The sequence below is a fragment of the Nuphar pumila genome, chromosome 2 (assembly GCF_984573655.1).
Source record: "Nuphar pumila chromosome 2, dmNupPumi1.hap1.1, whole genome shotgun sequence".
NCBI lineage: Eukaryota > Viridiplantae > Streptophyta > Magnoliopsida > Nymphaeales > Nymphaeaceae > Nuphar > Nuphar pumila.
The window spans coordinates 51,627,592-51,652,619 of NC_143250.1; the positions used below are offsets into that span (position 1 = coordinate 51,627,592).

At 37.6% G+C, this 25,028-nt stretch overlaps 1 protein-coding gene across 4 annotated transcripts; it reads left to right on the forward strand.

Moving 5' to 3' along the window:
* Nucleotides 1-14,478: 14,478 nt before the first annotated feature.
* LOC149845453 (protein NPGR2-like) lies at nt 14,479-23,958 on the forward strand. Of its 4 annotated transcripts, none has more exons than XM_089995754.1 (6): nt 14,479-14,595; nt 15,292-15,951; nt 17,714-17,966; nt 18,697-19,913; nt 23,079-23,226; nt 23,318-23,958. In XM_089995754.1, exons 2-6 carry the CDS (start codon nt 15,694-15,696, stop codon nt 23,629-23,631), a joined length of 2,190 nt encoding a protein of 729 aa, XP_089851880.1. In that variant the 5' UTR covers nt 14,479-14,595; nt 15,292-15,693; the 3' UTR covers nt 23,632-23,958. The 4 variants fall into 4 exon arrangements, with proteins under 4 accessions (XP_089851880.1, XP_089851879.1, XP_089851881.1 ...); XM_089995753.1 differs by lacking the exon at nt 14,479-14,595 and adding an exon at nt 14,727-14,803; XM_089995755.1 differs by lacking the exon at nt 14,479-14,595 and adding an exon at nt 14,828-15,171.
* The last annotated feature ends 1,070 nt before the right edge of the window (nt 23,959-25,028 follow it).

The following is a 25,028-nucleotide window of genomic DNA, read 5'->3' on the forward strand; positions in this document are numbered from 1 at the left end:
GAGATCTAAGGCTTTTTCAAACACAAGTCCCAAAGAATTGAAAAGTCTAGGCAAGAATCAAAGGTGTTGGTAGCTGGGAAATGAGACGAGCAGTTCACCGTGCAGATCAGCTAGGAAATTGATCTGGTGAGCCGAGCTACATGCCAACTCATTTAGGTAAACAAGCCAAGCACAACATGGCAAGCTCAGCTCATATAGGCCCGTTTTACATATTTTATATATATTATATTCTTAAAATGCATATTAAATATATTATATATAATACATATATTTTATATATTATTAAACTTTTAAAAACACATAAAAATATTGTTTTAGAAAACAAGCCAGCTCATGATCAGTTTGTAAAGCTCGTTTAAGATTCTGATGATCTCACGAGTCGAGCCTGAGTAGGGTGTACCTTTGACGAACCAAGCCCGAACAGCCTAGGCTCGTTCATTTACCAGCCTGGGGCTCGGCTCATAGTGATATATTGTCGTCACTTTTGGGGTTTAAAAGAAAAGGCTGTTATTTCCTGCCACATGTCTTCTAAAGTTTTCATTCCTATGCTATGCTTCCCTACATTTTCTTTTTTAGAAACTAACAGCTAGGAGGTGGTATCTGTCAATTTTATGCCTTAGTGTAAAGACAATGTCACTTCCCATCCCAAATGCATTAAGGGCCTGTTTGGAATCTCAACGTGTGGCAAACATGGCGCCGGAGTGAATTCTATCTTCTCTCTCCGTTTGGGATTGAGGGAAAAGATGAAAATCGTAGAACTGGTGTGGCATTTGCCGACGCCAGCTCCACATTTCGACTACCACCATCAGAAGGTGGTAGTGGGCAAATCGCATGCCGACTCCACTCCCTATGGTGCACCCGGCTGCCTCCAACGCCCTCACCACCTACCATATAAACGCCTTCCGGCTTCCACTTTCAATTTTGGGGTTCATACTTCATATCCAACAGAAAGGAACCAGGAGATTGGATTTGGGGGCCACCCATGGCCTAAAAATCCTTGTTGATGTTGATGAATCTCGCTCAGGAGGTTATTCCAGAAGAGTTTACCCTGCAAGTTTATGTTTCTTGGATTCTAACTGACTTCTAGAAAGCCGACTCTTTGTAGGTGCTCTTGCACTTCTCTGTTTTGTGCATCAGATAATTTTCCTTCTTCCTCTTCATTGAAAGTGGAAGGTGCCGATCATGTTTCTGCTATCTTGTCTTCGATTCCTGATTGTGGGGCCACGTTTCCTGGTGAGAAGGTTGGGGTTGAGGCTAGTTGCTTAGATGGGGGTGTCAAAATTGTGCTCAAGGGTTTTTTTTTCTCAAAAAAAAAAATTTTGTGCTCAAGGGTAGCTTAAAAAAGGATGGGATTCATGGTGGGGTTAAGCAGAATGAAATTAACAAGGGAAGGGTGCCTTGGATGGACTTCCAAGGAAGACTGTTAGTCGAGATCAAGGAGTTTGAGGCCAGGTTGCTTATTCTTGCATGGCTCTTGTGTTTATTCTGTTTTGATTTACCGTGCATTTCTGTTTACATCTCAAAATGTACCATCTTTGTGTTTTCTGAATGAACATTTTCTTGGCATGTATTTACCATACACCATGAATGGTTAGTATGCAGTAGGTTTTTCTTTTTCTTTTTTTGTCTGTCTTGCGAGTTTGTTTGTTTTACCTCCCTGTCTAAACATTTTTAAGAGAACAGCATGAATTGTGAAATAGGCCCCTTCAGATTATTTCAGTGAAAATCCAACCTGGACTTCAGGGAACACTCCACAATAAATAGTGTTGTGCTGAGCAGTAGGAATTGGCTTAGGAAACTCGAAAATTTCCAGCTTTCCTCAAGAGTGAAAGATTGGATGTTGGTTTGGTTTATGCCAATATTGATTCGACATGAAGAGTCTATTGATGAACCAAATTAAAGATAAGAATAATTATTGTTGAAGCTTATTGCCCACACTGTGTGATTCTCCTTTTCTGCAAAGTCCCAGATTGATATGATCAGGAGTTAGGAGTTAGGACTAACCCATGAAGGTTGTTATTGGATTTGGAATTACCGTGTTTGTTGAATGACCAGTTGGTGTTTCTCCTCTTGGTTATAAGGGCTGGATACAACGGGGGTTTTTAAAGTTCTGCACTTGACAAAGGGTTGGGTTGGTTCACAGACTATACAAACAGAGGTTGGGTTAGTTCCATTCATCTCGTGTCTATTTAATTGAGGGCGATTTGAGCATGGTCTTATTCCCATAAAGGTGACCTTAGCACTAAGTCCTCTGCGGATCTCGACTTGGACCTGGTCAAGGTCATGTGCATCATCCTAGGTTGTTAGATTACTGAATTGATTTGTTTTGTTTGTTTTTGTGCTCAAAGGTGTGATGAATCCTGTTATCTTGCTCCACAGAGAATATTGGGCCTTCATCTACACATGTTTTTTCTGCATTAGCCAATGATTCTGTATTTGTGTAAGCATGTTCAGCAGTGTGATGATTACTGTTTAGGTATGAGAATCACATATACAAAATCGGTAGCACGTTTAAACACTGATTACATCCATAAGTGTATAATGATAGCAATAGCAACACAATCTTGCTATATCATAGGCCACTTTCCTTACTAGCTGAATTTCAATGTGTATAATGCCCATGAATGAGATCAAGCTTGTCAGAAATTATTTAATAAAAAAAATAGCATACCTGATGGCTCCATCAAGCCGTTTGAAATGTTAAAGATTATATCTTTCATGCATGATCTCTCTCAGCTAAAGGATCCACTGGAACTCAATGACAAAATCATGCATACAACACAATCTTATCATATCATAGGTTGTTTCCCTTACTAGCAAGTATTTCTCCAATCAAACTTCGGGACACAGAGAAGATAAAGTCGTTGTTGGAGTCTATTGAATCTATTCAGAGTGTAGATCTTGTTTATCTTCAAAATTCTGTATTCAGACTGGCTCACTTATGTCATTTTTCTTTGTTGCCATTGAATTGTTTACACGGTATGTCAAGCAATGCATTATGCATGCTTGGTTAATTTGTTTGATTACATGAAATGCAGTCACTAGTCATTTACTTGGCTTGTTGTTCAGGCGTGGAATCAGTTTTGTGGAATGGGCATCCATTCTTTTTTACGCTGGCAAACTTGTGGGTGAATCTCATCTCACCTGAATGTCCTCAGTTGCTACACATACATATTGGCAAATAAATGTTCCAGACACTGGGATTCTATTGGCAGCAATGGGCTACTTGGATGTTTATCTCAGGTTGCAGCTTTTAAGTGTTGACAGTTACATTGAGATGGCATAGAGTAAAATCACTTGAAGCATCAAATTGTTTAGTGGCATTACTGGATAATCAGCTCAACAAATGAGTCCTCTGGGACTGCAAACTGCAAAGGCTGTGTTTGATTCTTGAATTTTGGTTCAAAGAAATTGGTGCAGGTTATGGCCGATGCAGGTTGTATTATCTATTCATTATTTGAGATTTCTTAATCTTTTTTTTTTGTAAATTAGAGCGTTAGGACCGATTACCCACAGATTTAGCGAGTTCAATTGGCCAGTTTCTATTTATTTGCAACACACATATTGTCCCGGACCGAGCCTTCGGAATGGGGCATGTGCAGTGCAGAGCTCTACTAAGAGTGAAAAACGCATCGAGAGTAAGAGCATGTTGTATGTGTTGGCTTGATCGGTGACGCACGGTGATAGCGCCACACGCGATAAGCAATGATATCCGTGTTAGTGCATCGTTGTGTGGTGGCTCAAACGTAAAGCCTTGTTTGATTAAGCAGTGCTAGCGGATCAGAAGATGTTGTCTTTGAAGATTTGGTTAAAGACCTCTCGGCTTGAAAGAGTTTTCCAACAGAGTATGGTGACTCAGGGTTAGGCGAGTGAATGCCTAGGTATCGGCGAATGAGTTTGGATGGTGCTCTTCGCTATAGTATTCAATCATCAACTAGTCTTTGGATTGGGGGTCGCAAGGTCTTGTTCTTTCAGTGGCAAGGTTTTGTTATGTCGTGTACATGGAGCCGCAATACGCTTCATTGCACGCAAGGCTAAGGCAAGTTTGTGCTCTTTTTGGAAGTGATAGCTGGTATGGGATGGCTATGCACTAAGCGGTATGGACTAAATGGAATTCGCATTTGAAGATGCGCTTAATCAGCTTTCGTTAGGCAGTTGCGCACGAGGTGGTGCGCAGGACTAATGAAAATGATTCAACACATAGAAAAGTGTTGGTGTGTGGCCTTTGGCCGTTGGGCTGGCCAGACTAAGCAGTCTGGTGCATCGCATATTTGCGAAAAATTTTATGTTTGTGACAAATTGGCATCAAAGCAGAAAGATTCACGGAGACCTTATTACTCATTATGTGTGACACTGAAGAGGACAGTGAGGGTTTATCTTGGTTACACAATTTTGCGCAACTGAAGTGTGGTTGACCAAGCACATCAAGCAAGATATTGACAAGTTGGTATGGGTCATCTTATTGATGATAAGCAAAAGTGTAAGGTTGATGTTCAGTTGGCTAAGGGAATATAGATAAGTCAAAGATTCTTACCAATTGTGCATTAGGCTCATAGGTGGAGTGTGATGTTTGTCTTGTGCATGTAGAGAATGCATGTTAGATTCGGCTTGATGGATTTTCACATTTGGGTATGGGAGACTCAACTAAACTTTTAGATTCTCTCTCAAGAATATGGGTTAGCGGAGTGCCCATGTTGAGCAAAATACTCATTGTTTTGGTTCCTTAAGTTAGCAGTTCATCTATAGATTATGTGTGAAAAAAGTTTTTGTTCGTAGTTCATCGGTTTGGTTTCTGCAGGAATGTTTGGCTGGCTCCGGATGATAGTTGTAGTGTTGGGTCGTGTTGTCCTTTGTGTGGACAAGTGCTTAGAAAGACGCTTTGAATGACCGCTTTGAGGTGTTACACAAGTAGGTGTTTCCCACTTGCAAATTAGTTTGGATCGTTGAAAAAATGCAAGTTGATTCTTATGGGAATTGAAATTCATGTGGCACACGTTGATGGTCATCTTTCTTTGTGAGGACTACAAAGGGCTTGAAATTGACCTTGCTGAGGTTGGAAGGCACCCCAACCATGAGCATAAAGATGACAAGTTTATCGTGCAGGCAAGGATGACTTGCTTGTCTATAGGACTGCACTTGGATTCCACAAGCAAATGATGCTCGATGTTGATGGAGTGGAAGACCGTTATCTAAGTGATCGGAGGTGCATTAAGGAATAAAACTTGACGTGTTAAAAGTTGCAACGATAGTCAATGAAAATCAGAACAAGTTGAGTAGGATAAAGAAAAGAAGTAAACCAAAGATAATTATAAAAGAAAACTAGCATATCAGTTAAGACTGTGTTCTTACTTGCACCGGCATTGTCGAGGGCAACAATGATTTGAGTGAAAGAGAATGTTCTGAATTGAGCCTTCAGAAAGTTTTGATCGGTGACGCACGGTGATAGTGTCACATGCAATAAGCAATAATATTGGCTTTAGTGCATCGTTGTGTGGCGGGTCAAACGTAGAGCTTTGTTTAATTAAACAGTGTCAGCGAATCAGAAGATGTTGCTTTTAGAGATTTGGTTAAGGACCTCTCGACTTGCAAGAGTTTTCATACGTAACAGTTGGATGCACGGGAGTGCGTGTGAGTTAGGGTTAATTTTCACAGGAATCACCTTAGGTGGTTCCAACCGAGTATGGTGACTCAGAGCTAGGCGAGTGAATGCCTAGGTGCCGGTGAATGAGTTTGGGTGGTATTTTTCGTTATAGTGTTCAATCATCAACTGGTCTTCGGACTAGGGGTTGCAAGGTCTTATTCTTTTAGTGGCGAGGTTTTGATGTGTCGTGCGCATCGAGCTGCAATACGCTTCATGACACACAAGGCTAAGGTAAGTTTGTGCCCCTTTCGAAAGTGATAGCTGGTGTGAGACGGTTATCCATTAAGCAGTATAGACCAGATAAAATTCGCATTTGAAGATATGTTTAATCAGCTTTTGCTAGACAGCTATACACGAGGTGGTATGTAGGACCAATAAAAATGATTCAACATATGAAAAAGTGTTGTGTTGCGGGTTTGCGAAAAATTTTATGCCCCAGACATACATGATAAGAGAAATGGTTAAAAAAACTTGTATATTGGTGTTGGCTAGTTCGTGATGGTTTGTAATGTAAAATAAAGGGTCTTCTGTTGTTTCCATAGCTTCAACATCACAAGTTTTAATAATTTCACGCTCCTCCAATAGCAATTCTTGAGAGGATACATAGGGCAAGGAGGATGAGAATTAGTATGTGTTGTTTCATACTCTATTTCCTATTGTCGGTATTCAAGGCTAAACAATGTATTGGGGTTTGAATCGTTGATGGAGTACGAGATTTAGTTGCTTCAGCTATTAGCTATAATTTTTTGGCATTTTGACATTAACCCCTCTGACGAAGTCTTTGGGTTATACCCATTTATGTATTTTTGTGTATGTGTAAGGGTGGTTATGTATTTTAGTACTGAAAAGTGTAGAAGTCAAAGTAAAAGGCTCATACTAGTCCAAAAATAGTTTTAGTGGGGGTAGCTAGGGGGTCCACCTATCTGTTTAGGATCCGTGGACCTGAAAAGGTAACTATGAAATCCGTGCATCCTCCCAAACAACTTCAATAATGAATTTGAAAGTTTTTGCCTGAATTTTGAGGGCGCTCCCAAACAAGCTGGTGGGGAAATACCAAATCCACTAGATTTGTGGATTTCATACTTCTTTCCCCAACTACCATGGACGCCGACATTCCAAACACACCCTAACTCTCATCTCAGCTACCAATTTCCAAACAACAGCCAGGTGATAGTTTGGCCAACCAATTTCCAAACAACCACCAGGTAATAGTTTGACCAAGTTTTTACCAAATGCATTAACTCTTATCCCAGTTCCTACATTCCAAACAACCCCCAGAGCACTTTTTGATGTCATTGATCTGAAGGTGAAAGGCATCCAAAACCCATCCTAATGAGATGGCAATCACTTGGATGGCCCATTCTTTCTTTTTTTTCAATGGTGGTTGCCCATCATCACTTGGATGGGTCCCATTTTTTTTTTTCAATGTCGCCCGTGTTTGGACGACAACAAAATGGTTTAAAATGAACGGCTCACAATGAACTTTTTCATTGTTTTTGATGGGTGTCCTCCGTAGTGATCCTCTCTCTCTCTCTCTCTCTCTCTCTCTCTCTCTCTCTCTCTAAACTGGATGAATGGGCATACACGAGATTTTGTGATTCGTGCAAGACAAAGGAGTAGTGGAAGTGAGCCAGGCTCTTTTCCAAAGCAATTTACAAGAAAACTGCTTAATGTATAGAATTTTTTCAAACACCCGCCTGAGTGCAAAATAATATTTTTGTCATTTTCTTATTAAATAATTAAATTTATATTTTTATTAAAAAATTAAAAGCATTTTAACCATTTTATCTGACTAAAGAAAGGCCAATTAGGATGGGACGACTATGGTTTCAAACACAGTGGGAGCATCCTTTTTCTGTTGGCAGGGGAACTTCAAAGGTTTTACCAATGGAAGAGGTCTGCATTTTTTTCCCCGGCCTAGTCCAAAAAAAAAAACAAAAGTCAAATTAATATAAAGTAGTAAAAATTGAATTGGGCGATTCCGACCCGATTCAAGACTGAATCATTCTGAATCGGCCAACTTTCTCTTTTTTTTTTGAGTTTTAATCGAAGAAACCGCCCCAGGTGCAGAGACCTGGTCACTTGGCCAGCCTGCCATTATGCAAAGTAAACCCCAGGAGAGGTCACTGACACCCGAGCTTTTAAGAAGCCTACCAATTAAAGTCACCTGCACACCTAGTGAGAGTCGATCTTGAGACAAGGGGTCAGCACCTTCTCTCTAGGCCCACTGTCACTTGAGCGACCCAATCAAGTGTGGACCTCATTATATGTCGTATGATGGACAACCAAATTATCCTTGAGCAAGAGATTCATGAATCTTGTACGTTCAGCCCCTCAACTCGTACTCTGATTTGGAATCAGATTTAAAATCCCAGAGAATCTCACCGGTTGTCGTGATTTCGAATCAGAATGATTCAAAAATCACTGCTGCCTTGAACACGAGATTTCAGGCTTCTTTTTAGAATCACTCTGGGGGCTCACACTCTTAGGGCCCACTGAGAGAGTGATTCTAAAAGATGCATAAAGTTAATTTTTTAAACCCCACCAGGTTCGTAACAGCAAAATTTCTTGCTTTGATCCCTATGCCAAATATGATTGGTGGTCACCAACGGGGCTCTACTTAACTGGTAGGGACAACTAGTGCACGTCACCTTGTGTTGGGACGTTGCACGTTCAAAACCCAATGGTATAGTTGTATAACTGTGTAAACATCTCAAATTTTCCAAATTCATTTCAGACACCCTCATTTCACAGATGCCAGTCCTCTGCAGAGCGATATAAGGTCTCCCCTAGGTCTACCACAGTCTAGAAGTCAGTCTATCTCGTTCGGCCAATAAAATTACCATTTTTATCCTTGAGTCATCCTTAGCTCTTTTTTTTTTACAGTCAAACCTAGCTGAGCTCATTTTTAAGTTCAGAACAGTTAGAATATCTGTTATTTCTAGCTTCCATGAGCTCACGATGAGCAAATCTTGATCATTTCTGACCATTTCAATTAAAATTAGTTCATTTCTCCCAAAATAAGCTCATTTTTAACTCAAATTTTAGACAGACTGCCCCCGAGTCAGCCAAATCCAGTAGATTCTATCTCCAGAAGTTTGATCTAAGTTCATCAAGAGTTTGAATGATTCAGTTCTACCTCAAAGTCACTTTTCACGCACTCAAACCTTTATTTCAGCCCATTTTAGCTCGTTTGAGCTCAATTCAGCTCAAATTGAGCTAACCCTAGTTGGTTGAGGTAGTGTTCTAAGATTCGAAACGAGGAGATACGTAAGAAGGTAGGTGTTGCACCCATTGAAAATAAGATGAGAGAGAATTGTTTACGGTGGTTTGGACATATTCGGCGAAGGCCTAATAATGCTTTAGTTAGAAAGATGGAGAAATGGGAAAATATATTAGTTAAAAGAGGTCGGGGTAGGCCTAGGAAGACTTAGATGGAGATGATAGGAAAGGATATGAATGCTTTGAACCTCACCGAGGACATGGCATTAGATAGAAATGATTGGAGGAGAAGGATTCATGTGGAAGACCCAGAATGATTTTCTTTGTTGGTTCATATCGTCGACCCCAATTGTTTTGGGATGAAGGCGTAGTTGTTGTTGTTGTTGTTGTTGTTGTTGTTGTTGTTGTTGTTGTTGTTGCTGTTGTTGCTGTTGTTGTTGTTGTTGGACTTGTCTGAATTTTCTCTTAAATTAGATCAATTTGTTGGAGTTATTTCTCTGTAACCAGAGATGATCTTTCAAATTTATAAAAAGGGATGTCTCCAAGATTGAATCTAATTTCTTTATTCCGATTTTTAGCAATTTCTATGGTATTTTCATAGCCAAGTTTAGTTAAAAATTGCAACCCTATTATACTGTATAACTTTTAGGGTCTGGTTTTTAGCCTATTTTGTCAGAGTCATATATCCCTAATGGAAAATTATTTTTGAGATTTGTAAAAGATTTTTTTTCATCTAAGTGTCTAGTTCATCTCAGTAAAATTTCATCTATTTCTATGAAGTATTTTTATTTTTTTTGCATTTTAAGTCAGAACCTTACCTGTTTGAAATCTCATGCATTGCTCAAGCTCAAAATCAACTTGTTGCATTCATATCTCCCTAATGGGAGAAAATGAGTTTTTTTCTTAAAATATCTAGTTTATGCATGACAATTTTTATAAACTTTCATCAACTTTTTTTCTGTCATTCGAATAAAAACCTGAAACACTATTGATTTTTTTTTCACAGGCTTTTACAGATTTTTTGCCAACTTGATCAAATTGGATCTCCTCAGTGGGAGATCATTTTCTAGATTTGTAAACTGAAGATTTCTCCTTTGCATGTCTATTTTATCTTTATAAATTTTTAACAATTTCTATGAAGTTTTTATATCTAATTCTGCTAAAAAATCATAACACTATCATTTTGCTTCATTAAACATTTCTTAAATTTTATTTCAACTTGTTTAGATGTGTCCTCTCTAATGAAAACTTATTTTCGAAATCTGTAAAAAGGGTTTTTTTTTCATTTTAAGTCTAGTTCATTTATATAAAATTTCATAAATTTCTATGATTATTTTACCCTTCATTCACTTCATTTTCCAAAATCGATTTCACAAAAAACATTTTCTGTGTTAAAATAAAGTTAAATTATGCATTTTTATAACTTTAAATTCAATTCTCAAATACAATTCGTGTATTTTATGAATTAAAAATATCTTTTATCAATTTAGAATGCCTTAACTTCATTTTAAACAAATTTTATAGTTTATTTGCTTTTTATTTCAATCATTTTCAATGTATTTTTATTAAAACCTCAATTTCAAGGTTAAATTCATTTTGAATTCAAGTTTTAAAATGGATTTATATGTTTTAAACCCCAATTTCAAAAATATAAAACTCTAAAAACATATTTTGAAATACTTTTGCAAAGTTCATGCATTTTATCTGATTTTTCCTTTATTTGGGGGGGAGGGCATAAAAAGTTTAATTTTGGATTTTTCTTCAATTTTTCAATAATTGAAGAAAAATCATAAATGCTTACATTTACTTCTAACATGTTTTCTCATTTTGCAGGATGTTCTCTTTCTTTTATTTCTAATTATTGTAATTCATTTAAGAGTTGTAATAATTACATTAATAAAAATTTTTATTTTATGCTTGGTTTAGAATGAATGAGCATATAGATTATTTTTTCATAATTAATTATTATATTTTTGTCTTTTATTTAAAAAAAATACTAGGTAAACATGAATGACACGTGCACCATTTAGTAATAAATGAATAAAAATAATTAAAGTTTGTAGTTTTGGCCTTAGTCAGAATATAAACAATACTTAGAGTTATTATTCTTTATTAAATAAAAAATTGACCTACACTTTTAGGTCATTTTCAAAAATCATCATCTCTTTCATAAATAATTCTCTTTTTCTTTTATTTAAATTAAAAAAATTAAATCAAAATATATTTGTGGCCCTAGTCGTGAATATACTAAAAATTAATCTTGTTTTAATTCTATAAAGACATAATTTTTTTTCTTTCTTTTTCTTTATTAAAATTTTAAATAAAAATTAATTTGAATATATTTGTGGCCCTAGTCATGAATATATATATATAAATTATTCTTGTTTTAATTCTATAAAGCATGAAATTCTCTTTAAAATTCAAATGATTTTTCAAAGAAATAGCATATTCATTATTTAAGATAGAATTGCATCATTTTTTTAAAAATTATTTTAAGTCATTTTCAAATTTTCAAGTCATTTTTAAAATGATTTTTTAAAAAAAATATATTTCTAAATTCAAAGACATTTTTTTCCATTATCAAAATCAAAGTCATTTTTCAATTTTATTTTCAATTTTATTCAATCTTAAATTCTATTTTCAATTTCTAAATTTTGATTTTTATTCTCCTTTTTCATTTTCAAAATTCTAATTTTAATTTCATCTTTCATTTCAATTCCAAATAATAACTTCAATTTTTAATTCAAATTTCAAATTTTGTTTCAATTCAATTTCAACTTTCCATTTTCGAATTTTGCATTCCAAACTTTGAATTTCATTTCAATTTCAAGTATCAAATTCAATTTTCTATTTCTTTCAAATTCCAAATTTTGGCTTTCATTTTCATTTCAAATTAAAATATCAATTTTAAATTTTTTGTTTTCAAATTTCAATTCTCAATTTCATTTCAATTCTCAATTTTTATTTCAAATTAAATTTTGAATTTTGAATTCTAAATTCCAATTTCATTTTCAAAATTTTAATTTCAATTTCAATTTCAATTTCAATTTCAATTTCAATTTCAATTTCTAATTTTTAAATTCAATTACATCTTGAATTTCAGATTTCAATTCTTCAATTTCTAAATCCAAAATTCAATCTTAATTTCCAAATTTCAATTCTAATTTTTAAATTCATTTTCTGAAAGTTCCAAATGCCAAATTTGATTTCTATGTTCAATTCTGATTTCAAAAATCAATTCTAATTTCAATATTCAATTTCAATCAATCCGGATTTCGAAATTTGACTTTGAATTCAATTTCAAAGCCTTCAATTTCATTATGTCATTTTCAATTCAAAAATTCAACTTTGAATTCTATTTCAAAATTGAATTCAATTTTCAAAACTCGAACTCAATTCAACTTCAAGTTTTTCAATTCAAATCAAATTCAACTTAAAGTTTTCAAATCAAACTCAATTTCAAATTCTTCCATTTCCTAAAGGACATTTTTAAACTCATTTCAAAGTCACTTAGAAAATGAGATCTCTGGAATCCTTTCAAAAGCATACATATTTTTTAAAGTTAAAAAGCATAGCACAAGCCTGATTGAATGTGCATTTAGGACTTAGAATAATTTTTTAGATAAATTTAAGCAAAGCAAAGGCATAAATTTGATCATTACTTTAATTACCCCTGGTAAAGGCGCCAGGAACAGTTGAACCTTGTTCCGACGAGCGACCCTCGTCTCCCTATTTTTCCGCATTTTCTAAAAACGGAGGCGAGTAAATTTTTAAAATCTCTTTTCAAAAGGTCAAGTGGATCTTGCGAGAGTTTTTTCTTTACCCTAAAAAGAAAGAAGAAAATTTTGCAACGATCACAAACTAGTAGGGGTTTAACTAACCCTAACTTGCCTTTCAAAAAAAAATGCTTGGAGGTCATCAAATGTATTCTATGGTCCAAAAACCAAAGTTCAAAGTATTAATCTTGTGTTGGATTCAATTTTTAGCGGGTGCATTGCTGACACACTCGTTCAAGACAAGTGTTCTGGATGCAAGAGTCAAAGGATGAGGTGCCAACGGGGGGCTTCACTTGTCTGATAGGAGCATCTAGTGCATGTCACCTTGTGTTGGGATGTTGCAGGTTCAAAACCCAATGGTATAGTTGTATAACTGGTAGGGTCTGCCAACCCAATGTTGTAAGTATCAGTATCGATGTTGTTTGGCCATTGACTCAGCTGTATCAACTGGTATCGATACTCAAGTGAATTGTTTTGTATCTGCCCAAAAATAATAAAAAATTATTACGTGTCAATCCTAACATGGTTGTGTTAAAACTATTAAAATAATTTAAAATTTTATTTTTTGATATTTTTACATTTTATTAAAAAAATCTATTCAATCTTGCAGTGTGTCAATTTTCTGCCAATACGATGTGTATAGGCAGATACATGACACTCTTGCTTCACATTTTGGGCAAGATGTCAGGCACCCTAGCTTCCCATTTCAGGTGGGATATAAGAGTTGAGAATTTCATAAAGGACGTGGCGTTAGGGATGTCACTGAATCATATTTTATCCAATAACCAACCAAATTTGATTACCTTAAGTTGCATTTGGTAATATATGGAGATATGGTTTAGATTAGGGGTGGCAATCGGGTCGGGTTGGCGGGTCAGCATACCTCAACCCGAACCTGACCCGTTTATTAAATGGGTCGGCTGTGGCAAACACGAACCCGACCCATTTATTAAACGGGTAACTCGACACGACCCACCAATCTGTTTAATAAATGGGTTAGCGGGTTGGCGGGTTGGCGGGTCGGGTTGGTAGGTTGATCCGCCCGCCTAACCCATTTATTAAACGGGTTGGCGGATTGGCATGCCCCTAACACGAACCCCACCCATTTAATAAACGGGTTAGGTGGGTCGACCCGTTTATTAAACGGGTTAGTTTAAGCCCAACCCGAACCCACCTAAGAGGCGGGTTGGCGGGTCGTGTCAGGTTTTGCCACCTCTAGTTTAGATTTTTTGCCAACTAATAAGATAAATAATATGTTTACATGTAAAAAAGTGGATCCAAACATTCCAATATGGTATTGGCTACATCCGATCCGAATTTGAACCATTTTGCATAGGGTTGCATCTGCCCAATCAAATGTCTTCCGAGTGGGCAATAAAAAGGAGAGCGTCTAGCTTTACGACAAGGTTGATCCAGTCAACTAAGACCAAATTGATACATCAAAAATTGCAAGTGATTTCTTGCCAAGTCGGGACCCAGTCAAAGGCCATTTCCATGTAAGGAGGAGACCCTAGTTCGACCATGCACGGCCCCAACCAGGGCAAACAGAACCGAGCCACCCCCTTGCAAGACTTGGTCAAGTTGACCCAACCAACCCTCCAAGCCCACAACAACCACCGCCACCCGGCCAGGCTGCCAATCCCGGAGTCTACCGGAGGGCTGACCGCGTTCGGAAACCTAGGGAGGTGGGTCCCACAACATCGATACACCCTTGACTTCGCTGTCAGCGAGACTTGTGAAAATCATGATGTTCCACGTGGTCGATCCAGAGCCCGCGTCCGCGTCGCCTCTTCAAATATGAGCCGTTAATCTCGTCCCCTTTTTCTGAAGAAAGACCACGCCCTCCCCCATTAAATCCTTTTCTTCCCCAATTCTCTAATTTCTCGAAGATCCTAAAGAGACACAATTCCTTTTTCGTTTTCTTCAAAAGAAATCCTGTTGTTCGTCGGAATTCAGGTTAGAATCTCACTTTTTATTTGTTATTTTAATGTATATTTTGATTGGGAACGAGGGATTCTTTCCTTTTTCGGTGAATTATTACTGATGGAAATTGATTTTCTTTAATTTTATTTTAGTTTTTTTGAAATTTTATTTAGTGGGGATGGAGAGATAGGGGGCCCAGTGTTTGGAGGAGAAAGATGGTTGGCGTTTAAAGAAGGGTTTGGTTCGTTTCTGCCTTCGCCATTATTATTTTGACGTTGCCCTCTTTCTTGAATTCTAGGGTTTGGAATCTCGTTTGATTTTTCTCCGCCCCCTTTTTCTTCTTCTCACACCTTGAGTTTTTCAAGATTGTAGTGGTTTTTTTTATTGTTTCTGGGTTTTTTTTCCTTTTTTTAAATGAGAATGGGTGGAGAAGAGCATTTGTTTGGGTTGAATTTGGTGGGTTTCGGCGTCGAATTTGGGGTTCTGCGGGGTTGACTTTGTGTGCGGTTTTTTGGGGGGTTTGATCCGCTTGGACAATGGTTGGTTATTTCACCAGTTTCCTTTTTTCGTGCTGACTGGGATAAGACGAAGTTGGATTAGAATCAATTGGTCTGCTTTTTAGGGTTTTAACTCGGGCAACTTTTGGAGGGTTTTGTAGTTTTTTTCTTCGTTTTTTGTTTTTTTCGTAACTTTTGATGCAGTGTTGATGGGTTTGTTTTGTTTGAGTAGGTGTGGAATTTGCTTGGTTGAGCTGAAGTCAGGACTTTTTGATTGTTGGTTTTGCAATTTGTGGTAGAGTTTGATGGGGCAGAGGTGTTGGGTTTCCGGTTTGGGGAGCTGGCTGAGGTTATGTTATCCTTCTTCTTGAGTGAAATCCTGTTTTCTAGACCCAAAATTGGATTTTGTCATCTCCCACTTTATGGTTGGGATCTGATTGGAGGCGTGCTCTCCCTTTTGCTGATGGCCTAATTGTTTGTAATTTGGTTATTGAGGAAAGATTTTGGCTTCTGATACACGAAGAGTTTGGATTAAGGACGCAGGTGATTGTACTTAGATTTTTTTCCTTCACTTTTGGTGGGGATTGGAGATGATGGTGCTGAGAATTTTGGCTGTACTGAACAAGGATGAGAGATGAGAGAGAGAAAATATGTGCGAGAAGATGGTAGCAGGGTAAGACAAAGGTTGAAGAAGATAATGCAGTGTCTATGCTCGGGGGAGCAGCTGAAAAGAGATGATATGGATCAGTCACCTGAATCCCTTGCGACCAGGGATTATTCTGTGAGCGGATTTTCTTCAAGAACTGGTGAGGGAGAGACGCCAAAGCCTGACAGAGGTAACATCGAAGAAGCTGAATCGTCTCTTCGCGAGGGTCTGTGCTTGAACTATGAGGTTGGTCTATCTCAACTCTCTTTTCTTTGTTATTGATTAGGTTCATCTTGCCAATTGGGCAATTCACAATTCTCTGTTTTGCTTCTCCATTTGCAAACTAGTACATAAAGGCATAAAAGTAGCAAAAACTTAGGTTAAACATGCCTCATATTATCATATACATGCATCATATGATCGTGATACGCAATTGAATGACTTGATGAACCCAGGAATATGATTGTGAATCCTACTGGTTTAGGACTCTTTTAGTCTCTTGACTGTCTCTCTAGTCTTTCTCATTACCTTTATTATTATCTTTCTTGTATTTTAAAATCTTATTATTTTGATCTATGTCACACGGGCCTCCATTTGCCCTAAGACACATGTCTACACCTGGACACACCATTTTACCCTCCGTACATACAAGTTTGTATTCAATTTATAATTTATAATTATGTTTTCAGTTTATTGCTTTATATTTTCAGTATATAACATATATATTTAGATTATATTCAGTTTATTTTGTATTTATGTGATATTTAATATATATATATATAGCTGTGTCCCTGTACCCACATTTTTTGAAATTTCGTAGCCTTTCCTGCACCCATACCCCCTCCCCCATACCGGTACCCATGTGACGTAGCTTTTGTTCTATCTCTTGCAATGTATATACTGTCTTATGTTTTAAACTATGGTTTGATTGATTTTTGTCCCTTCTGTGTTTTCATCGTGGGATTAGGAAATGCAGGTGTTTTGTGCTCCAGCTAGTTATAGTAATTTTGCTTTGGCTTTATTTTTCTCTGAACAATCTCTTTTTTCTATATGTAGTTCATATCCTTGTGATCATTGTGATGGCAAGGAATTTTGTTGTAAGAAGTAGCTCATCCTCCAGCGTCTGGGCTCTACATATCTTTTTATGTGTGCTTGAGATAGGAATTACAAATACTGTCATGTTGCACAATTTGCCCACGTCATATGTAAAGCATACCATACTTTGGTTGAGGTTTTAATACTTCATCTAATTCCAGTGGTCCCCTAGCTTGTTCTTCCCAGAAACTCTTTCTCAAATTTTGCCTAGAGGGTCTTCCATTTTTCTGATTTTGTGTCTATGGTTTCCCATTTTTCTAAGTTTGTTGCTATGAGTTGACCATGACTGATAGAAGAGTTGGCAACTCTACAATATGCATGACCATGTCTTCTCATGATTCAATTTTTTGTTGAAAACCTCAAAGGTCCAGTAAGTATCCTCTGTTTTGCTGATTATAATGTTTGTAAATTTCCCCTCTTCATCGTCATCATAGCAAGATAGAATCAGCGTCCCTTTCCACCCACCTTGACAGGAGAATATAATGAAAATAGTGTCACTGCAATGATTCAACTAAACGTGAAAGCAGTTGTGTTTATATGTTAGCTAACTTAGCTTCTAGTACCATGTGATGTGTTTAGTTGTACTGCTGTCAACACTCATCTAGATATATTACATGGTTGTAGGGATTACTGGTTGTTTTATTCTTGTTATTTCACCTTTGTTGAACAAATCTGATATCTACAATATCACATGATGTTGTTATGTTTTCTTTCAAAAATATTTTCTTTTAAAAATATTTTCTTTTTGGGTGCAACCTTGGCTTCTATTTTTCCAAACTGTTGGAATGGTTCTTCATCTTTGACTTGTAGAAGTTCTGCATATAGCAGAATTCCCCAAGTGTGGAGACGATGCTGATAGATTTTCTTAGAGCTCTTTTAAAAGTCTTGATGTTATTTTTATTTTCTAATACAGGAGGCTAGAGCATTGTTGGGGAGACTTGAATATCAGAGAGGGAACGTGGATGCTGCACTTCATGTGTTTGAGGGGATAGATGTGGCTGCAGTTACACCCAAGATGAAACTCTCAATTGCAAGAAAATTTGAACGCCGCAAGCGTCGTTCTCAGAAGGATGTTGCTCCACCAATGACCATGCATGCTGTTGGCTTGCTTTTGGAAGCCATTTTCCTCAAAGCAAAGGCACTGCAAGACCTGGGAAGGTTTAAGGGTATGTTGATAACCAAGTAGGGACGTGAACGGTTCGGGTTTGGGTTGGATATCTGACTAACCCAAACCCGATTAATTGGATTTGGTTAAAAAACTGACCAAGTAGGGATGTGTTTGGTTTTGCTTATTGTCAGTCTTTGCTGAGAGTTTAATTGGCAACACAAGCTAATGCTACTTCAAATGCTTGTGGAAAAACTATATGAATTGCATTTTTAACTTATCAAAGAAGAGAATAAACTGGATTTCTCTATCTTTTAAGATGATCAGTTTTATAAAAAAAAAGTTCAGTTTGTTATTGCAGTATTCTCTAAATTATGTGCAGCAGTTTATTGTATACTAAATGGCCTTTTTTTCTTTTTCTCCAGCAGATAGGTTCTTTTAAAATGAGCTTGGCATTGAAAACTACCCCTCCTCACATCCCTCCACACCCCATTCTCTGCTCCCCAGGATGAAAAATAAAATAAAAAGAAGAAAGAAGTAGCATTATGTTCTGTAACCACTTCTGTGTTTTCCTTCTATTTCTAGGTTGTACTAGTCCTGTTGTTTCACTGGAAAAATGGGTAACTTCAACTGTATAAGTACATTGTTATCTTCCATTGTGCATTTTATTGGAGTTATTTTTTGAAACTTGGAATATCCTTAATTGGATTGGCAGCTAGGGTGAGTAAAAAGAAGATTTGCTGGTCTAATTCTTTTTCTTGTTTTTTCTTACTCTTGGTTGGTTTTTGCAGAAGCTGCTCAATCATGCAAAGTTGTCCTGGACACTGTTGAGTCTGCCTTGCCTGAAGGCTTTCCTGAAAACTTTGGTGCTGATTGTAAATTGCAGGAGACTTTAAACAAGGCTGTTGAGCTGCTTCCTGAACTGTGGAAACAAGCCAGTTATTTTCATGAATCCATTACATCATACAGGCGGGCCCTCCTTGTCCACTGGAACCTTGACTCTGAAACTTGTGCAAGAATACAGAAAGAGTTTGCTGTTTTCCTTCTTTATGGTGGTAATGATGCAAGCCCCCCTAACCTTCGTTCTCAGGCAGAGGGCTCATTCGTTCCCAGGAACAATCTAGAGGAAGCAATTTTGCTGTTGCTTATTCTATTGAGAAAGATCACTCTCAGGAGAATTCTGTGGGACCCATCCATCATCCACCACCTTACATTTGCATTAGCAGTCTCTGGAAGCTTAAAGTCACTAGCCAATCAGGTTGAGGAACTCCTTCCTGGGAACTTAGAACGATCTTCCCGGTATTATTATCTTGCACTCTGTTACTTTGGTGAAGGTGATGATTTGGCTGCTTTAAATCTACTGACGAGAATGCTGAATAGTAGAGAGTTTCCTAATTGCATCAAAGCTTTGTTAGTTGCTTCAAGAATATGTGGGGAGAAAAATGACCGTGCTGAAGAAGGTGTAGAATTTGCACGGAGTGCACTAATTGGCATGCTTGGAGGATGCAATCAATTGGCTGGTGTTGCAAATTTCTTATTGGGCGCCGCTCTTTCAACTCAAGCTAGGTTTGCTGCTTCTGATGTTCAGAGGATCATCAAGCAGCGTGAGGCACTTGGGGCTTTAGAAGCAGCAAACAGATTGGCAGATGGGAAGGACGCAAAGATTATCTTTGCTCTCTGCCTTGAAAATGCTGAACAACGGAAATTGGATGTAGCACTTGGCCTAGCAAAACATTTGCTGAAAATGGAAGCAGGATCTACGGTTGAAGTTTGGCTGCTTTTGGCCAGAATATTATCAGCCCAGAAACGATTTTTTGAATCTGAGACTATCTTGAATGCTGCATTAGATGAGACAGGGAAGTGGGACCAAGGCAAGTTGTTACGAACAAAAGCAAAGATCCAGATTGCTCAGGGTCAATTCAGGGATGCGATTGAAACATACACTCATCTTCTTGCCATTCTTCAAGTTAGGAGCAAAAGCATGGGGCTGGGGAAAAAGATGTTTAAGGTATGAATATAATAGGTGTCATTCTTTCATTTTCATTGTTAGCTTCGAAATATTTAAGCAAGACACTCATATATATGCCAGACACATCCAAATAGTTAGATTCAGTATGTAGTGGCTAGATCCACGCAAACAAAAGTGTAGGAGTAGGATAGATGGTACGTTCAGAATCATGACTCTCTCTCTCTCTCTCTGACAACGGAATGAGGTTAAAGAAAAGGTCATTTTAGCTCCAGCAGGGTCCAAGCTAGACTTATGTGTTTCTTAGATATATTTGGAAATAGTTAGATCTTTCAAGATCTGACCACTTGACCAAATTTAGAGCTGAAAACAAATTGGATTTTGACAGCCAAATTTACCCGTTGGTATTCTCTTTCTCTCTCACGGTTGGGTTTTGGGGGGTTGAGGAGAAGGTTGTTACTGTTGCCACTTGGTGGTGACATACAATGTGATTTATCTTCTTTTATTATTATCATGCCATGTCACTTATAGGTGGCATGTTGTAATGTTTAATTTTCTGCCCTGGCCTCACTAGTGGTGCCATTCCTGACCATAAACAAAATGTTAGGAGCTCATGATGCGGCTGAGCATCTTTTCTTCTTCTTTTGATTTCTTCATAAGCAGGTTCCATCAACATTTACATGGTATCAGAACCACTAATATCTAGGATTGAGGATTGACGTTTGGGCCAGTTCATTTTCTCATCTCTCTCCCTTTCTTTTTCCTTTTTGTTCAGTAATCTTCCCTTTTCCTCTTATCTTCTGATTTTTTCTATTCTTGCTGTTTCTTTATTCCTGTGTGCCTGGATTCCAATCATGTCCTTTCATTGATCTTATTTGATTTATTTCTTTTCTAGCTGACCCACATCTTTACTTTTCTTTCTTTTTTATTCATGGTTATGTTGTATCATCATCTTTTATTTTGTTCATCTTTTATTTCAGATCTAATGCATATTCTTCTTTTTTCTTAAACTTTGTCCCTTTTCTTTCTTACCCCTCATCTACCTATCTTCTTTTATTATTTTTTCTTTGTCATTTTTCTTTTGCTTTTCTATTTCTTGAGTTTCTGTAGACATTATGGACCTCAACCTTCTGCAGTTGTCATTGCTGATGCCAGCCTAGTTGGTTACTAACATTATCATCTCTTCTACCGGGATGTAAAGCACAATGTGTTGTTTCAACCCTCTTTATGCACTTATTTTTATTCTCTTTGTATTATTTCCTGCCTTTCTTTCACGAATCCTTCATCTACTAGTCTTCCAACCTCCTCTAGATTTCATTCTCCAGGATTGGAACTCCTTCAAATCCATTAGAATTTATTGCTAGAGAAAAACCTATCCCAGGAGGGCAGCACCTAAGATTGACCTCATATTAAGCTTAAGAGTATGAAGATTGGTTACTGAAGTTGTCAGTCTATTAATTTCAGCTGACTAAGTCTGGAATTGGGTGATTGATGTGCTCAAAGGCAACTTAATGAATCTTAGAGGAGATTTAAATTCAGAAAGGAGGCAAATATGTGCTTGAATATTTGGCTTAAATCAAATCCATGTATGATCAATTAGCTTTAGTTCATCAGCCAGTATCTATTATGCACTAAATGGGTTGGGCCCTCTATACCCATGCCGACACGCGTATCCCCGTGTCGACCTATGATACCTGGGTATGGGTGCAGGTACAGGTATGGGTACGGAGGGTACGATGCGGAAATTCCAAAAAATGTGGGTACGGGGACACGGCTAAATATATACTGAAAAATATACATTATATATCTAAAATATATACTATATATCTAAAATATATACTGAAAATATATTATATATCTAAAGTATATATTATATATTGAATATATAATATAATGTAGGACACGCAAAATGCCGTGTCCGGTACCCATACCCGTGTCGACACGGTTACACCACCCAAAGTGCCGTATCACAGTATCTTAGGTGTCGACACATGTCGACACTCGGACACATTATTTTACCTCCGTACATACAAGTTTGTATTTAATTTATAATGTATAATTATATTTTCAGTTTATAATATAATTTTTAGATATAACATATATATTTAGATTATATTCAGTTTATTTTGAATTTATTTTATTTATGTGTTATTTAATATGTATATATATAGCCGTGTCCCCGTACCGACAATTTTTGGGATTGCCGTGTCGTACCCGTACCCGTATCCGTACCCGTACCCGCACCCATACCCAGGTGACATAGGTTGGGGTACTGGTGTTGAAGTTCTGTGACTAGTGTAACTACGAAGCTACTGTATCTTTCATTTGCAGAGTTGATGTCTATGTTGCTAATAGTCATTTTAGGTTCAAATGCAATTGGCTGCACCTGAAATGCACAGATATGTACCGGCTGTCACCTAACTTGTCTAAGCCCCATGTACTAGTAGAGAAAATGGTAGGTTGTGTTTGTGTTCTTGCAGGAAATTCTATTTTTGGCTCACACTTCATAAAGACTAAACCTGAGATTTGCATTAGATTGTTTACCACCTGCCGCCCACAGTAAAAGAACCTGCATACTGATAAAGAATCACTTCGTGACTGCTAGTCAATGGATCATAATCCTTCTCTTCTGAGGGAATTCCATGGTCAATTTTCTCTTTATTTCTTTTGTCCACTTAAATCAAGACCTTTGGGATGGGCCATCATTTATCCACTAGTATGTTCAGCCTTTGAAGAAATTCAAGTTTAGCAGTATTTCTTAGATTTCTGAATGCTTGGGTGGATCAAGATTAGTTTTTGACACAAGTCGGTGTTTACGGCATCTGCAATTTGTGCAAATGTTTGTATTTAAAAGCCTTTTGTGTTTCATGCTTACTTGCGTATCAAACCATAAATTTCTGGTCAAGCTGTAGTATGTTGGAATTATCCTTTCGAAAGATGGCATGCATGCTGTGCCTTGTCCTGTGGGGATATAATGCTACCTGGAATATCGCATGTTTATAGGAGTTATTAATTGCACATGCATTGGCTTCATGTGCTTACAAAGCTATGCATTTGGGCTCACACATCAAGAATTCATATATTTGATTTTGTTGGTTCTTATGGAAACAAAGCTATTTTTTTTATGTTTCATGTATATTGGAGGCATTTGATATCATGGTTCAACTGTCGTTCTCAAGTGCTCAGTTTATATCGGCATGTTTACAGGGTGTGGGTGATCGTTTGCTGGAAATAGAAACATGGCATGATTTAGCTCATGTATACGCAAACATGTCACAGTGGCGAGATGCTGATATTTGTCTTGCAAAGTCCTTCACGATTAATCCCCATTCTGCTTCGAGGTGGCATGCCACAGGTTGGTATATGATTATTGGTTTTTCTACAGTTTTTCATAAATATGTGCAATGCCTAGAAGTTAGAAGACTATATTGATTCTGTATCTGCAGGTCTGCTTTATGAGGCCAAGGGTCAGCATGAAGAAGCGCTGAGAGCCTTCATGAATGCACTGGAGATAGAACCTAACCATGTCTCCAGTTTGATCTCAGCAGCATCTATTCTCAGGCAACAAGGCAGCCGGTCGCTGGGGACTGCTCGAAGCTTTTTATCAGAGGCCCTCAGATTGGATAGGACAAACCATTTGGCATGGTACAATCTGGGACTGCTTCACAAGTACGAGGGAGGATCAATATCAGAAGCCTCTGATTGCTTTCAAGCTGCTGTTCTTCTGGAAGAAACATCTCCTGTTGAGAATTTCAGATAATAGGTGCCTCTTCTTCTTGTATATATACACCATTTACGTGTTGTAAATTATACGGAGGATGGTTTCCTTTTGAGTGCAGGGATCATCTCTAAGAGCTCCTGCTGGGGCATAAGAACTTCCAGGTTTTGGTTGCACATCACCTTTGAATTGCAGAGGTTGCAGTATTCCCTCAAAAAAGAAAAAAATTGCAATGGTTGCAGCAAGCATTTGCTCCAGCTGGAGATTCAAGCCAAGGGTTGAAATGTGTTGAAATCCTTCTTCATTAATGATAATATATGTTATACCATAACTCAATAGCGAAATAAATGGCCAGTCTTGAATCGTGAATTCTTTTGGTATTGGTATGAGAATCCACTTGATCCAGGTTGGACTCAGATTTCGTAGCAAAGTTCCAGATCCATGTAAGGTTTGAGCTTGTGTGGTACTGGATCCTCCAATGTGAGAATGGGTAGAACTTGACCCATATCTGGACTGACTTATATTCAAAGCAGATCTCATATAGGTCGGGTTAAACTTGACCTGATAGTGTATCCATTTTTTATGAGTGGCCTGGTTGCGTATCCAAGTTAGTCTTATATCTGATTGTGAAGTTCTGGATCTGTTTAGGGTCTGAGATACTGTGGTAACGAATCTGCCAAAAACGAGTAAAACGTGATATGCAGTTGCCTACTCGATGAATGGAAAACTTTTTCTAGGGCTGGGACTCTCATTGGTGCTTTGTGGCGTTAGACCCTTCTTTCTAGGGTTGGAAATGGATCGATTCAAGCCAGACCTTGGATTCAAACTCAACATGTTATTTTCAACTATAGAATAGAATCTTAATACGTTTTACCTTCAGATCCAGACTTGTGACCAGATGCTTTTGAGATTCAGACTTGGATTTTGTATTTTTGAGTGTATATGTACGTTTCAATTTGGACTTGATGAAACCCATTTGTGCCTTTTACATGTAGAACAGATGCCTTTTACTTTTTTTTTTCTTGACCATATTCGATATTACTTACATAAAATCTGGATAGACCACAAGAGCTTTGATTATCTGGTAGGGGTAACTTGTGAATGTCACTAACTGAAGGGACGTCACAGATTCAAAAATCTATAAGTGTGCTTCTTTTCTTTTCTTGTTTTAAAAGTCTAGCTGGGGTTAGGCAGACCCCTACCAGTTATACAACTATACCATTGGGTTTTGAACATGCAATGCCTCAACACAAGGTGACGTGCAGTATCTGCTCCTACGAGACAAGCGGAGCCTCCGTTGGTTATGGGTGTGCCTCCTTTGCTGCAAATATAATAGCCCCAAAAGGGTTTGGTGCAGTTGGGAGGGGGCCTAGGCCAGTATACACGTGGTCGAGGTTCCGTTATCATGGGTGTTACACTCTTCAACTTTTGTGCTAGCC

Coding starts and splice junctions, on each gene's coding strand:
- LOC149845453 (XM_089995754.1), top strand. CDS start 15,694: ATGAGAGAGAGAAAATATGTGCGAGAAGATGGTAGCAGGGTAAGACAA. Junction 17,967..18,696: donor AGACCTGGGAAGGTTTAAGG/GTATGTTGATAA, acceptor TGGTTTTTGCAG/AAGCTGCTCAATCATGCAAA. Junction 19,914..23,078: donor TGGGGAAAAAGATGTTTAAG/GTATGAATATAA, acceptor GCATGTTTACAG/GGTGTGGGTGATCGTTTGCT.